At 48.5% G+C, this 15,907-nt stretch overlaps 3 protein-coding genes across 3 annotated transcripts; 1 reads left to right on the top strand and 2 right to left on the bottom strand.

The window, feature by feature from the left end:
* Positions 1-1,581: 1,581 nt before the first annotated feature.
* LOC133924229 (putative magnesium transporter MRS2-D) lies at positions 1,582-5,572 on the bottom strand. The gene is made up of 6 exons (XM_062369675.1): positions 3,843-5,572; positions 3,601-3,762; positions 2,811-2,939; positions 2,550-2,692; positions 2,293-2,440; positions 1,582-2,196 (listed from the first exon to the last, which is right to left on the bottom strand). Exons 1-6 carry the CDS (start codon positions 4,203-4,205, stop codon positions 1,915-1,917), a joined length of 1,227 nt encoding a protein of 408 aa, XP_062225659.1. The 5' UTR covers positions 4,206-5,572; the 3' UTR covers positions 1,582-1,914.
* Positions 5,573-8,093: 2,521 nt separating this feature from the next.
* LOC133924228 (thioredoxin M3, chloroplastic-like) lies at positions 8,094-10,131 on the top strand. Its single transcript, XM_062369674.1, has 2 exons — positions 8,094-8,540; positions 9,476-10,131. Exons 1-2 carry the CDS (start codon positions 8,279-8,281, stop codon positions 9,796-9,798), a joined length of 585 nt encoding a protein of 194 aa, XP_062225658.1. The 5' UTR covers positions 8,094-8,278; the 3' UTR covers positions 9,799-10,131.
* Positions 10,132-13,229: 3,098 nt separating this feature from the next.
* LOC133924227 (subtilisin-like protease SBT1.7) lies at positions 13,230-15,907 on the bottom strand. Its single transcript, XM_062369672.1, has one exon. The coding sequence runs from the start codon at positions 15,765-15,767 to the stop codon at positions 13,434-13,436; it is 2,334 nt and encodes a 777-aa protein (XP_062225656.1). The 5' UTR covers positions 15,768-15,907; the 3' UTR covers positions 13,230-13,433.

Genomic DNA, 15,907 nt, shown 5'->3' with positions numbered 1-15,907 from the left:
GCGCCAACCACCAGGTTTTGAAGATCAACAAGTTCCCTCCAACTATATCTGCAAACTCAGTAAGGCACTATATGGGCTCAAACAAGCCCCAAGAGCCTAGCATTCAAGACTGACCTCTAAACTACAGGAGATGGGTTTTGTTTCCTCAAAGGCTGATGCATCACTTTTTGTCTACAACAAAGATGATCTCACAATGTACATGTTAATCTATGTGGATGACATTATCATAGTGAGTTCAAGGCAAGATGCTACTGACAAGCTGATCAAAAGTCTGACAAAAGAGTTTGCAGTCAAGGATTTGGGAGAACTTTGATACTTCTTGGGTATTGAAGTCAAGCCAGAGAAAGATGAAATTCTGCTGTCACAAAGTAGATATGCCCAGGATTTACTCAAGAGAGCAAATATGGATAAGTGCAAGCCTATTTCCACACCCATGACATCAGATTAAAAGTTGTCCAAGCACCAAGGGAACCCATTGACTGAAGATGCTCAATTTCAGTACAGAAGCTTGGCCGGAGGATTGCAGTATCTTACAATTACCAGGCCAGATATATCCTTTGCTGTCAACCGAATCTGTCAGTTCATCCAAGGCCCAACAGATGTGCACTGGGCAGCAATTAAGAGAGTTCTTCGGTTTGTTAAGGGAACCATTAACCAAGGCCTGAAAATTCAGAGAACAACACTTCTCAGTGCATTCTCTGACGCTGATTGGGCAGGGTGCCCTAATGATCGCAGGTCTACAAGTAGCTTTGCAGTACTGTTAGGGAAGAACCTGGTCTCTTGGAGCTCAAGGAAGCAAGCAACTGTCTCAAGGTCCAGTACTGAAGTCGAATATAAGGCGATTGCAAATGTAGCTGCTGAACTCGTCTGGATTCAGTCATTGCTGAAAGAACTTTAAGTGTTTCAGGCAAGAGCACCAATATTGTGGTGTGATAATCTCGGAGCAACTTATCTCACTGCAAATCCCATGTTCCACGCAAGAACCAAACACATTGAAGTTGATTTCCATTTTGTTCGTGAGCAGGTTGCGCGGAAGGCACTTGAAGTCAGGTTCATTTCCTCCAAAGATCAACTAGCAGACATGTTCACCAAAGCACTGTCAAGAGCTCCGTTCAGCAAAAATTGTTACAATCTCAACCTAACATGAGAAGGTTGTGATTGAGGGAGGCTGTTAGAAAGTATAGGCTAGTGCGTGCGTATATTGTGGTGATCATGTCCACGTTCTGTGGCGTGCGTATCTGAACTGAATGAGAGGGTCAGAGGGTGAGCGAATCTTCAGGAAACGAGATCGTCATCCCGCAGAGCTAGGCATGCCATGTAAATCGGATCACGATGTGCTGTAATCCAGCTATATAAGGAATTGATCAACCGCCTCTGTGAGGCGCGAGTTCTGCCATACATTCTTCAGAACTACCTTAATTTTTCAAGGCAGTCAGGCGGGCAAGGCTGGGGAGCTAGTCGACGCGACATGCGGGAGAGTGTTGTGAAAGAGAAAAAGGATCGGGAGGTGGAAGACATCCTTTGATCATCGGATCGTCATCAGATGGCCCACATACATCGACTTTAAAAAAAAAAAAAAAAGAACAGTCGACTGATCCATAGTTCCTCCCGAAAATGATATGTCTAGACAACCTGATAATTGCCCCAAATAAGTTTCAACCGTGAGACATTCTTCGGAGAAACGAAAACACCTCTTTCTTCAACCTGAGATGGTCAGCAAAAGCAAGAACCAAACAACTGCGACATAGTATTTGGCAAAATTTGACAAAATGTGGCAGTGAACCGAACATGCCCACCGCAGCGCCTCTTCCTCTCACCATTTGCATCCCGCGTCCCAACTAAAGAGTGTCATACATCAAGCTGCACAGGATATCCACCCCCCGTGTCCCACGACCGCCAGCACGAGCAACACGGTCACTGCAGTATGCCGCTCCTCCGGTAGCAGAGCAGCGTGACGAGGTAGATGGCGGCGCTGGCGCCGACGATGCCGCCGGTGACCTGCCAGAAGACGCCGGTGGTGGCGGCGTGGTAGAGCGGGATGCCGATGTTCATGCCGAACACGCCCGTGGCCGCGATGGCGCAGCTGAGCACCAGCGTGCCCGTGGAAAGCATGATCCCGATCTGCAGCAGCTGGTTCTGCTTGTCGTCCAGCATGATGTTGATGTAGTCCTCCGTGTCGTCCACGTACTCGCGCAGCTTCAACGTGACCCATCAGCTGGATTTCAGTTCACAATGCCAAGAAACGCTTCTTCTTCTTTTTTTTTTTGTTCATCGAGGGATCGATCAACTTACAGTGGAGAGCTTGTTCAGGGTGCCTTCGATCTGCACGAAGTACGCCTCCAGCAGGATCTCCAGCTCGTCGATTTTGGGAGTGAACCCCAAAGAGGTCTCGTTGCCGCTGCCGCCGTCGGATGATCCGCCGCCTTCCTCCACTCCATCCCTGCCCATGCATTCAGGCAACCATGATCGGATGCGGCCCATTGGCTCATTGATGCGTCCGTACTCCAAAACAGAACTCTGTTCTAGCCTGGGGTGATCAGCATTCAAACCTCTCTTCGTCGAAATCGCTCGGTTCTTTCTCGATATCAAATCTCGATGAGTGGCCAGCTGCTTGGTACGCGAGCTTCTCCGACAGGTGCATGGCGACCATGTCCATGTCGTCGTCGAGCAAGTGTTCTAATTCATCCCTAACCTGTCGAAAGGTACGTGGGAATGGCACTACAGTCCTTCAGTGGTACATAGCAGTCACACGCCCAAATGTTCGAGTCCTATCAATGGGATTTTGTGCAGCCAGTGGTCGAGCAACTTACCTTATGAACTCTCCCGGAAATGGCAACCAATCGACTCTTTATTTGCCTTACACGCTCGAGATTGAGAGTGCTGACTTTGGAGGTGAGTTCATCTAAAGCTGGGTATGCCTCTTTCTCCAATGTGGATGTCTGATGAAGTGTGGGGCATTTTGAATGAGAATGCATACAAAATCTTCATAAACGTTGATTGTTCAGAGTAGTCAAGAAGATATATTTAACAGGATATAAAGCCAAAACATATAGGATAGATATTCAAAGTTTCAGACCAGCATATTGATACTAGACATCTATCTGAATGTTAACAGAAAACAATGTGTCAAGCCCAGAAATAAATAATTTGAAGCAACCACAAAACCATTATCCAGGTAAGATCCTAGAGGTGGCCTTATGTTTGGCGATCAGAGTTGCAAGAATACAGTGAACTGAGAAGGAAGTCCTACAAAAACATTGAGAAGAAAACTCCCAAAATGCACAACAAAATTTACATTTGTCAAATCCTCAATTTTCCCTTGATTGATATTGGTAGTTTGATACCAAGGCTTTAAAGCATCAAAGCATGACTCGTATAATTAACAATGGTTGCTAATTTTAGTCTACATGGCGGTAACACACCCTCTACAGTTCGTTCATCGCTGTGAGTCTTGATTTTAGTGTGAAAATGACCAATTGACCACAGTTGGAAAACATTTAGGTCCCGTTTGCGCAGATAGGGATTTGACCCACAGGTGAATTAGTTCGTTTTCCGTTTCAATCCATGGGGCTCACTTCTCAAACAGCAAGAATTCCGCACCTCGTGCTCAAGGGACTTGCAGGCGAACTCGAGGCACACCTCGAGCGCCCTGAACTCAAACGGCAGGACCTTGTCGCTTCTCCACGCTTGCCCATCCTTGTCGACGGCTCCACCACCGGGGCTCGCCGGCGAGACACCCCTGTTGTTTCCCGCCTCGTCCTCCTTCCACCAAAAAGACCAAACCTTGCATAAGCGAGCGGTCCAAGAAAGCCGTGCAAGACAAGAGTCGGGCCGGGACAGACTGGGGCGGGGGCGGGGGCGGAGGCGATCAGGCGCGCGCGGAGCTCGCGGACGAGCGGCGCGACGGCGGGGTCCCGCGGGCCCGGGACGAGCACCTCGGTGGCGGTGATGACGGCGCGGACGCGCTCCAGGTTGACGACGACGGCGCGGTCCCGGCCCATGATGCTGGACGGGTACGACAGCGCCGGGTCCAGGGCGCGGAGGTCGCGCGCCGGCAGCCCCGTCCGCCGCATCAGCTGGTGCTTGCCGACCTCCTCCACCCGCCACGCACCCGCGCCGGTCACCGCCACCCACTCCTCCGCCGTGGCCCCCGCCGCCGCGTGCCTCCGTCGTAACGCCGTGGCCGTGGTCGCGGACGACGACATGGTCAGCTGGGAGCGGGGAGGAGGGCGTCTCGTCCTGGCGCGGTTGGCAACCGGGCGGGGCGGCCGCGGCTAAGTATGCACTACTGTGCGTACGTACGCGCGTGTCGCGTGGCGTGGCTGCCCGAGGCAGGGCGGCGGCATGCGGGGGAGTGGCGACACGGGCGAGGGAGCAGCAACCCACGCGGGCGGCGGGAGAGGACAGCCAAGAAACAAACTGCGGTGGCGGAGCCGAGGTGCAGCCAACGAAATCCTGGTGCCGCCGCTGCCATGTGGGACCCGCCGCCCTTCGCCTCGGCTCTGACTGCGTCCTGCAGGCTTGTTTCCGGCGTGGGCGTCCCCCTCCGCTGTTGCGTAGCGGTTGGTCGATGCCCACGGCCACGGCGATGCAGACAAGGAACCAAGCGTCCCCTCGCCTGAAACTGATCAACCTGATACACACTCGGACGCTGCAACATGGGCTGCTGCAAACTGACTCACCGACCTGAAAAGCTTTGGTCTTTCGTCATTTTCTACCTTACCTGCAAGATCAAGGGGATTCTTGGGTACGGTTGTTGGTCTCTCATTTCTTTTTTTTTCCTTTTTTTTTGGCGAAAGGGAAGGACTTTATATAAAAGTGAGAGTACAGTACATCCCTTTTTGCGAACAGGACCCTGAAGAAACTGGAGATTACAACCAAGTCCTTGTAACCTTCTTCTCCCTCTCCGATGACCCGCGCCGACGGAACAGCGACAAATCCGGAGCCAATCGGAACCAAGTCCCACCATCCCATCGACGAGAAGCTCCAAACATTGGACATACTGCATCAACCATCGCCTCTGGACACCCCCGTGACGAATCTGCACCCACTGAAAGCACATCGGCGTTTTCTCGTCGACGAAGATGAGGGAAACACGCAATAGCTGGTGCCAACAGCCACGACCGGCGTGGATGGTGGTCTAGAGAGCAGGTCTGCCATCGGTAACACGAAGGATACCGACACGAAAACCGCATCCACCAAAGGGGAATCAAAATCTCCTTCCCTTCCTCAAGGAGGAGATGAAACTAACCTCCCGATTGCATCGCTGGTGACCCCGACGATATTTACATCAGCACGGGAGATGCAACGGAGGATAAAAACTTCACCGGACGCCGGAATAGCAAGGCCATACCGGACCGGAGCAAGAACACCAAAGCAAATCTAACCAAACTAGCTAGCTAAAGGACCTAGTAATATCTACATCAACATCCCCGGTCGACCACCCTCCGTCTCCGATAGCCAAGAGGCCGTCGACGGCGAGAGGCCACCCCGAGACTGTGATCCAAAGAGAAACACCTTTTCACCGCATCTGTACTGTAGAAGAGAAAGGGAGGGGACTCAAGAGACTTCTCGTTGGTCTCTCATTTCTACTCTACCTAGAACAGCTGAATTTCATGGGAATCCGTGTTGCTTGTTTGAATAGTGATATTTCACCCTTTTAGACATTCACAAAATCATGTATTTAAGGTTGGATGTGGAACGGTACACTCTAGTTTAATTTAATTAACCAATTAGTCATTTTAACCTAGAATAGATTTGCGGATATCTATTAATCACTCCACGTCCATCCCTATATATATTCAGTTCTAAATTGGGCTGCAATGAATGGCCACAAACCACGGGAGACTTGCTTAGTAAACCATATAACTGAGTACCCCTCTGATTTCAAAATATAAGGAAACTTAGCTTTGACCATGTCAAATTATTTGTCGGTTTAAAGTCAGAAGACTGAATTTTGAAATGAGCGCACGCCTTATCAAAAGAAACGGAGCGAGCTTTTTATGTTGTGTGATCAAGAAAGAAACTTGCATACTGGTCTTGGAAAAAATTGAAATGTGGGTACAAATGCTCAATGCATAGGGGCAACTCTGAAAAACTGTACCCCATCTTATTTGGTTTCCTCCGGTTTCTTGGAAGGCATGAAAATGACAACGCAGACACAACAACAACAATGAGGAACAACAGTAGCAGCAACAACTAATTAGAAAGCAAAAGGCCATTTTTTACACAGCTTCTAATTGTGCAGAATCCAGCGTATGGGAGAAGTCTTCTTAAACAAGGCCATACAGTCTTGGATTCTGCATTTTGGTAAGTCAATAATCCATCTTCATCGATTACTTGGCAGAACTCTTCTAGTGTTTGCTACTTAGTGTTGTTACCCAAAAATGAAGTGCAAACCTCTTTATTCACGAGTAATACAAACCATGAGGAAATTAGTCAGTTATACATGAGGGATACCGAAATCACCAGAAACATGACAAAAGGTAGTCCAAAAAACACGAAGTAAAACTTTTAAAATTTTGACAATCAATATCTTTTAGATATATTATCTTAATAAAACAAAATTAAAAGGAGTCACTACGTTTGCTCTCAAAAGCTAGAAATTGCCACATTAATAAAAAAAAGAATTTGCACCATTGATTGTTATGATCATCTAATGGTCTAGATTAAACCAAAGAGTTTATATCAAAGACAATTAATAAATAGCTAAAGTCAGAATTAAAATTAAAAAATAGTAGTTTTATTTCCATACGCAAAATACCGAAATAAAGTTCATGTAAAACACAATTAATCAATAGCAAAAATTCGAATAAAAATTAATAAAAAAACATTAGTAGTTCGATTTCCATATGTAATTTTCGTTCATTTCACAACAGAGTCATGTGACTGTTATGGTGACCACTTGAGAGAGGTTAGAGAGGAGATGCCAGTCGACATGGAGCAAAAACAGCTAGATCTATTTACATCTCAGAAGACGAGCCAATGTTCATGGGTCACATGATAAAGAACCGGAGCCAATTTTTCTTTGTCGATGGTTCGGAAGGCACATGGAAGATATACATGTACAAGGCGTTGCTTGCTAAAGTGTGTTCACTGATCCTAATAGTCATTGTCACTGCAACATCTAACATTATAGCGTTGATCATGCCTGGTGGACGCACCACTCAGCACTCTAGGTTTGAAATTCTGATTAAGCTTACTAACAATAACACATGCAATTTCACCAAGCAAAATGATATTGTAGAGTTGCTTCGTACGCCATCATTGAGAATATAAGATGAAATTGCCATGACAAAGCATCAAGTGGTTGCGACACTTGATAGGTCACTACAAGATATTACGAGATATGCTTTGCCGTTTGAGGGAAAGATTATGATGTTTGGTAGAGATTTTTGGCAAGCCCATCTCGTGGTGACATGTGTTATAAGAGCACAGATCACTAATGCTTCCCTATCTCCTCCTTCTAGGCATCGGTGGTTGCACCACCCTCTCCCTTCTAGAAGATTACATGAGTTCCTCTACGGTCCTTTCGGACGAAAGCTAGGGCTTCGGCCTCTCGATCTTGTGGCATCCAATTTTGACTATCTGACAAGTGTGTTACTCTTCTTCATGTTATTCACTTGCCTTTTCTCTATCTCCGTGGCATGAACGATAAGGGCAATGTATCGACATAGGACGGGTTATTCGTCGCCGCTAACCATCACCCAACACTCATAAGCCCCAATTCCATTTTTTTGGAAGTTTAGGTGATTTAATTTGAAAGTTCCTTAATCCAATCCGAAAAGTTCGTGAATTATTTGTTTATATTAAAAAGCTTTCATCCGATCGGGAAAAATGTGATTTATTCAGAGTTTTTCATCCGATCCGGCATGTTCAACTGAGTTATTCACAAGTTTTAAAATTCGATCAGGTGATCAGGTGCACAATTTCTTGTTTGATTGGAAAGTTCCCTGGATCTGTTGTGTTGTCTCCCGTGCTTGGATGCGAGGAAAAAAGCAACGCGAGCGGTTCCCGTTCGCTGGACAGAACAGAGTCAACTAGAAAGGCTCTACCACACATAGCAATGGAGAGCGTGCGATGCTCGAAGCAACGGCCACAAAGCGCCGAACGGCAGGACTGGAGGAGTCCAACACTCCGGGCACTCGCACGTTTTCGCCGTGCGTCAGCGTCGCTGTCTTTGAGCTAGTGTAGGATCGGCAGTGTGCGGCCGTCTCGTGAATTTTCCACCTACCGCGTTTCTCCGCCACGACTCGAGCCCCAGCTCACGAAATCAAACATGGCCGCCGCCTCCGCCGCTTCCTGCGCCGCGCCGCCGCGCCGGCTCTGCTCTGCCACGGCGCTACCGGCTCCCTCCGCCGTCGCCGCCGCCGCGGCGCCCGGCCGCCGAAGGGTCGTCGGCTATGGTTCTTCCTCCTCCGCCCGCCGGTGGCCGTGCCGCCGCTGGGCCCACCGGCCGGAACCTGCCGCGTCCCGGATCCGCCGGCCGCCGCTGCGGCGCCCGGCGGCGGCGAGGGTGAGCTGCGCCTATTCCACCGGCGGTAAGGGCCTGGTTGGTTGATCCCCGTGAATCTTTATTCTGCTCGTTGGCTTGCCTAAATATGTTCCATTTCTTAGTTTCTTGTATACCATGCGTTGATTTCTTGTACGATTGCTCGCTGCAACATGTGGCATTATCCTGCCTTAAATGCGTAGTGTTGTTGCTTATTGTCCAACTTACTAGTTACTTGCTTGGAAGTGTCTAGTACTCTAAGGGTGCGGCCTGGAAGCTGTGGCAATTGGCAAAGGAAACTTCTTTGAAGCTAGAATGTAATAAGCTGACTCTTTCAATCCAGGTTCTAACAAGCTGAGTGTGAAGAAAGTTGAGCCTTGGCACATGCTGAAATTAATTCCTTGCTGGCAAATTGAGCTTAGTTGGGGCTGTATTACAATATTCTAAAGCTGCTGCTGTTGCCATGTAATGAAATGTCACAAGTAGATGGATTTTGACGTGTTCGTGTCAGTTAGTTACTACTCGTGAAGGCAAACACATCATAAATCTCAACTCCTTGATTACCCGTTGAACAGATAAAAGATATTGAAGTTTAGGCATTGCATGTCTGTCCTTATCTTGTTACTTGGCTGCACTACATACATTTTAGCTAGTTTGACTTAGCACCTTTCCATTTTCATCATAATATGGCATATGCTCCTCTTCCTACAGTTTGCATGATTGAGTAGATTTCATGCCTGGTTTATTCGTCCTCTTCATGTATTAGGTAGCCCATCAACTTAGTTCATCTTTATGATCCACTCAAGTAAATACTTTCAGCTACATGATATACTTCTTGAGGTTTTCAATTTTCCTAATCCTGCTACATGAGCATGAAAAACTTCTGTTATCTTTGACATCATTTTTTTTACATTTTTATCTGTGCATGTTATCTAGATGTATTTAGAAAGATGTCTAACAGCAATGTTCTGTCCATTTGTACAGCTGAAACAATAACCGCGTGCTCTTGGAACGAATATGTGATATGCAGTGATGTACCTGTGCTTATTGAGTTTTGGGCCTCGTGGTGTGGACCTTGCAGAATGGTCACCCGAATTGTCGATGAGATAGCACAAGAATATACTGGAAGGATAAAATGTTATAAGCTTGACACTGATGATTACCCGCAGATTGCAACATCTTACAGTATCGAGAGGATTCCAACTGTTTTACTCTTCAAGGATGGAGAGAAAATACATAGTATTACTGGGACTCTGCCAAAAGCTGTTTATGTGAGAGCCATTGAGAAATCTATCACAGAACAATGATCCGTTTGATTAGAGAACATGATAGTATTCTTTGGTCCAGATTTATATCACGCATACTTGGTATTAATACCAGATACTGCAGAGAGCACTGAAGGTAAATTTGGAGTTTACAACATGAGCATCTTACCTATAAGTTTGGGACTGCTGGTGATCCTTTTGCTATGCCATAGCAGTGTAAATATAGATGTAATTCTGAAAAGCCAGATTGTTATTTTTTTATTTTTACTTCAAAGGCTGTAATGTACAATTGTTGTCATTGATGTGACACCGGGCAGCATATTTGAGCCCTTCAGAAACATCTTATTAAATGAAGTCAAGTTAAGATTGTCCTCATATTTTACTGTTTTCTTTGTCATCTATGGTTTTGCCTTGTTTTTTTTTTTTTGCATTACCTTATCTGTTTCTTTCTTTTTGCTTTTCCAAGGCAAGTATAAATCTTGCATTATTTTATGTCATAATTCTTATAACCACAAAACTTAACACTTCTTATCATACCTATATATGGGAAGGAGCTAACCAATTGAATTATTATTCTCAAAAGGTGTGTCACTGCTATGCGAGTACAAGTATTTTACTGCTTTGACCGAGCTAATTCTCTCAGCAATCTCTTCAAGGTATGCTCTGCTAACCTTGTAAATCTAAACTGCGGTGTGTTCAGCAATCTCTTCAAGTATAAATCTTTATTCTGTTTAACCTGTGATATGTCTAGAATCAACTGAGTAAACTGTGGTTATCACGTGTTAGTAGGGACGGATCGCTCCACGCCCATCCCTGTTAGGCAGATTATTTTATATTCCCTTTTAGCTTGTCTAGGAGGTAATTATATGCCTTCTTCCGGAAAAAGAAAGAGAGGACTATATATGTTAACGAGGGATAATAGCATTGTAGAAATGGACTTAACTGTAGCAAGAATGAAATTGGAATCCTGAGCGACATTTTTTTCTGTCCGAACCTATATATCTGCTGCTTCTGTTAAGGTCACATTTTTTTCTAATCAACCTTTGTGCTTCTAAAAATACTGTTTCCTTCATCCCTGTTTGGTTGGTCACATAAATAGTGTAATTGGACATAGAGCAAGCGATTTTGGCCAAGATCCTATCGAGTACTGTAGAATTATATGGTCTTTGTCGAGAATGATCATGAAAGGTAATTTAGATCAAGATTGGCTCCAGTGGAGTTGGTGTTGGATCTCCTAGTCATTGCTGCTATCAGAAAGGTTTTATGGAGACCACACAAATCGTTGATGAATATGGAACATGTGCATAACAGACAAAGCTTGAGTCGCAGTTTTAGTCTGACACAGCTAATACCAAAACATGGCAGGATTGTGCCTACTCTGCATGCTGTTAATCCTGTTATTGGTATTATTGACGACATGTGCTGTTGTCATGGCAGACTCGATGGTTGTTGCACTCCAGTCTTCATGCATCACATGCAGCGTAGGGCGCACTATGGTTTTCTGTAACGATTTTGTGGTTATACATAGAGGAAGGCACATGATCAGCTTGGTGCTACCAATCTCCACACCTTTGTTCAGCCTGGTGTTCGTTTCAGTCTCAAATCGGTGTGATAAATTATATGTTGATCTTTGGTGCACTTGTTGTAGCTATATAATTCGTGATGTATCCTCCATTGGAGAACCTGACAGACACCTTAGCACGAGGAAATTACTTGATTCCCAGAGTACTTGCATGCTGTTTTCCACAATGACTTCGTCATGGCTGCAATTGATCTGTACTTTAACTTATCTTCTTGTCTCATGTCATCATAAGACAAATTTATGAACTTCTCTGCGATCGGCGTTAAGATTAGCAGCATTGGTGATAAATGGTGATTTATCAGTGCGCCGATTGGTCTTTAACATTTGTAGTCAGTAACCTTAGGAGCATTGCCAGCTGAACGGGCCATAAAGATCACCTTCACAATGGGTATGAGACTGACCTCCAGTTGTAATCGGAGACGTGAGGCGCTGTTAAACATTCCCAATTATCAAGTGGATGTTACCGGGCATTGTCTGATCCATGGCAGCAACCCTGCAAGTCTGTTTGTGACTACCAATAAAAAAAGGCATGTGCTAAGAATTTAACAGAGTGCATGGCTGCACTTTCTGTGGTGGTAATGGCTGGTGACAAATCCTAATAACAGCTGAAACAACGTACCAATGTGACAGTCCCAGTAGATGAAATGTGCGATTGATGACCATTGTAGTCCCTGGGTGCATTGTAATTGTTATCATGGGATGTACGAGTTGTTGGTGTTTAAGACTCTTTAAGAAAACTCCCAGGTGCCTTTGGGTGCAGAGTGAGGCATCACCTGCTGATACCATATCAGACTTATACTTCCCCCTCTGCCTCGACAGTACAAGAGGTACGCCAGTGTCACACAAGGCAATGGGATTTTGGAAGCCACATAGCTACCGGTCGGTCAGTCAGGCAACTCAATAGCTCATATATGTTTGATTTGCTTCAGTGTTCGTGTACCTCCTTGCTACAGTATTCAATAACAGCATGGAGGAGAACCTAACTGTGTGTAGCAAAGGGTATTGATGTGATATGGAACTATGGATAATCATTTGCACGTTTTGTTTAAAATGAGTAGGATTTTAGACTAGTTGTAGGAATGGTGGTGAGTACTGCCGACCCACAATGATCTGCTAGCAGCAAGATGGCCATGAATTCTGAAGATTTCTATTATGACACTACTGCATAGCATGTGATCTGAGTGGTGCCAAGGACACAATATTATCCAATTGGATTCATTGTTGATGTCACCCATTTTCCTTGGACAACAGTACTGCCACTCCAGCCGCTCCTTCAGTCATACTGTTGGTTAGCGGCTACGTGTATGTAGTTTCAGATTTCAAAGTTTGAACCATGCATATTTCGCAATAGCCTGTTGACTGTTGAGATGGCGTCAGCACAATAATATGCAGGAATAATTGCTTGGAACTGCCAATATTCACCCGCTGATTGCCCTATCCTACATAATTTTGCAGATCCAATTGGTTATGGAGAGATACCGGAGATCGTTTCCTGCTCAATTTGGAGAGCTGTTTTTTCCCCAACAATGCTGCATTTGGAGCTTGAAAGTTGTCTTTGCTCCTGATGTATCACCGCTCGTAGCTATAATGGTACAGGAGTGAAGATTATCAGGTTACGACGTATCGGATGCTAACTCATTGTATGGAACTTTTAATCTACTCCTTTTCGAATTTCTCTTTGTATCTGACTGGTTCCTTACTCATCACTGGCGTATCTGTGACCCGTTGGTGCTTTATGCTGCTCTTGATGAAGAACAGAGCAGCCATCTGAGCCTGAGGTTCCCAGAGAGGTGGTATTGTGCTTTTAATTTAAACCATTCTGCATTTGTATGCTTCTTTTGAAGCAAGCCAGAACATGGTAAATTGTTCATTTGGAGCAGAATCGAAATGCTGAGAAAAGCTTTGATAAATCTATAATTTAAATATAGGGTATAGATACACTTGTCAACAGTAGTAATTGGGTGTCTGGTGGGATCCCCCCCCCCTCCCCCACCTTTCTTCAGGGTATGTTTCTTTCTGATCAGGGTTATTTATGTTTAGTGTCTTCTATGGTCATGCTTTTATTTTTGCTCCAGCTGTGCTAACAGTTTCTTCCTCATTGGGCAAATGCTGATACTATTGGACTCCTGACAACATGCTTCCCTCCAACTTCATTCCAGCTCAAGAACCCATAATTCCCAATGTAGCTGTCGTCATCTGAGCCTCTTTTCACCTGGCTGACCTGCACCGTGACTGTGAACGCCTGCTTGCTGCCTTTGCTGCCGAAGGACAGCGCCGGCGGCGCCACCGTGACCTTCATCCCCGCCGGTGCGGTTACCGACACGCTGTACTTCGTGGGCGAGCCCGCGACGTTGGTCAGTACCCTCTTGAACGTCCGGGTGGCCGAGTTGGTCGTGTTGAGGATGACCATGAAGGACGGGTAGTTCAGGTCAAGGTTTGCTCCGGCGCAACTGGGGTTTCGCCGGCCGGTGAGGGCTGCTATCTGACGGCTGCTGTAGCGGAGGCCACATAGGAATCTGATGTAGTCGTCGGCTGCCACGTCGTACACGAGCCCAGGGTCCATTGCCTGGTCGGGGCTGACGTGGCCGCTGCCGAAGTCCAGTGGCGTTGCCGGTGATCCACTCGGCATGCTGACGATGACGTTGTTGGCGTTGTCCTTCACGTAGGCCGTCGTCATCATGGCGGACCGGATGGCCGCCGGGCTCCAGTCCGGGTGCACCGACCGCAGCAGGGCGGCCACGCCGGCGACGTGCGGTGACGACATGGACGTGCCGGAGACGAGCATGTACTTGGCGAAGAGCTTCTGCTTGCCGAGCTCCATGATCTCTTTGTTGGGCACCCACGCTGCGAGGATGTCCACCCCCGGCGCGACGACGTCGGGCTTCAGGATCGCCGGGCTGATCTGGCTCGGCCCGCGGGCGGAGAAGTACGCCACGGTCGGCGCCGGCTTGACGCCGAGCTCCGTCAGGACGAAACGGGTGCTCACCTTAGGCGCCCCTCTTGTCGCCGCCGCCGTCACGTACTTCGCGATGGCCGCGCCGTCCGACAGAGTGACCAGCACCAGCGGCATGGTGTACTCCGTCGGCTGAAGGAACTCCTTCATGTCGCTTGCGATGATGGCGCCGCGACCGCCGTTGCTCTGCACCTCGTCCATCTGCTGCCGGACGCTCTCGCCGGCGGTGCAGAAGACGTACCTGCCACTCACGTCCTTGCGACTGAGGCTGGAGTACTCACACTTCTGCTTGCTCTTGTTGCCGTGGCCGTAGTAGAGGTTTGCGCCGGCGACCGCTGTGCTCTGTGGGTACACCGACTTACCCTGGATCCTCCTCGCACCGCTACCGCTGCCGAGCGTGACGGTCGCGGTGAAGTCCCTGTCGATGCTCGACGCGCCGACGGTTGTGATCCAGGGCGCGCCGTTCATGATGGTGTACCCGTCGGAACCGTCGTTCCCAGCGGAGCACGTCACGAAAATGCCCTTCTGCATGGCGGAGAAGGCTCCAATGGCGATCACATTGGTGTCATAGGACGTCTCTGGGAATCCCAGGGACAGCGACATCACGTCGACGCCGTCGGCAATGGCTCGGTCCATGGCTGCCAGCACGTCGGTGGACGCAGACTCCAGTGTGTCGGCCGAGAACACGGCCTTGTACATGGCCACCCTGGCCATCGGAGCGATGCCGGTGGCCGTGCCATTGGCGTAGCCGAAGTAGCTGGCGCCCTTGACGGCGGAGCCGGCCGCCGTGGACGACGTGTGCGAGCCGTGGCCGTAGTAGTCCCTCGGCGAGTCGTAGTCGCCACGCGAGATCGTGAGGCCGCTCTTCTTCAGGCCCTTGCTGAAGGACCGCGCCCCGATGAGCTTCCGGTTGCACATGGAGGCCTTGAACGCCGCGCCGGCCTCGCACGCGCCCTTCCACCTCGACGGGACGGGCCTCTGGATGCCAGCATCACTGAAGCTCTCGCTCTCCGGCCAGACGCCCGTGTCCACGATCCCGATGATCACGTCGTCTCCGTACTTGGACGCCGGCCAGACGCCCGCGCCGCCGCTCAGCCCGAGGAACTCCGGCGTGCGCGTGGTGTGGAGCCGAGCGTACGTCTCCGGGAACGCGGCCACATGCCCCTCCGTCCTTCTCAGCTCCTCCAGCTGCCGCGCGGTGAGCACCGTGCTGAACCCGTGCATGGCGTGCGTGTACGTGTACAGGTGCTCCGGCGCGCCCTCGCCCGTCGCGGCCGCCAGCGACGACAGCACCGACATGTACCACCCCTCGTGCTCCACGAACGGCGATGGCATCGCCGACGCGTCCATCTGGACGATGTACGACCTCCTGTCGCCGCCGTCCACGGCCGACGCCGCGCACGCCAGCAAGAGGCCGACCACACCGAACAGCACGGCCCGAAACATCGTCGCGTCAGACGCAGCAGCAGCTAGCATCAACAGACTGACAGAGAGTGGATGGAAGCAGCTGAGCAGAGGCGATTCAGCTCAAAGCTGCTGCTTGTTATGCATCCATCAGCAGCAGAGCACCACACTCGCCAGCTGAGTGAGTGGACGCCACGAGTGGAGAGCACTTA

The sequence above is a fragment of the Phragmites australis genome, chromosome 7 (assembly GCF_958298935.1).
Source record: "Phragmites australis chromosome 7, lpPhrAust1.1, whole genome shotgun sequence".
Taxonomy (NCBI): Eukaryota; Viridiplantae; Streptophyta; class Magnoliopsida; order Poales; family Poaceae; genus Phragmites; species Phragmites australis.
Note: the sequence above shows the minus strand (reverse complement) of the source record. Positions and strands in the feature narration are given on the sequence as shown.

Bases quoted from the DNA above. Each gene is read 5' to 3' on its own strand.
- LOC133924229 (XM_062369675.1), bottom strand. From the start codon at position 4,205: ATGTCGTCGTCCGCGACCACGGCCACGGCGTTACGACGGAGGCACGCG. The intron at 3,763-3,842 runs GTCTGTCCCGGC...TTTTGGTGGAAG, and splicing joins CCGCCCCCGCCCCCGCCCCA to GAGGACGAGGCGGGAAACAA. The intron at 2,693-2,810 runs GTAAGTTGCTCG...ACCTTTCGACAG, and splicing joins TTTCCGGGAGAGTTCATAAG to GTTAGGGATGAATTAGAACA.
- LOC133924228 (XM_062369674.1), top strand. From the start codon at position 8,279: ATGGCCGCCGCCTCCGCCGCTTCCTGCGCCGCGCCGCCGCGCCGGCTC. The intron at 8,541-9,475 runs GTAAGGGCCTGG...CCATTTGTACAG, and splicing joins CTGCGCCTATTCCACCGGCG to CTGAAACAATAACCGCGTGC.
- LOC133924227 (XM_062369672.1), bottom strand. From the start codon at position 15,767: ATGCTAGCTGCTGCTGCGTCTGACGCGACGATGTTTCGGGCCGTGCTG.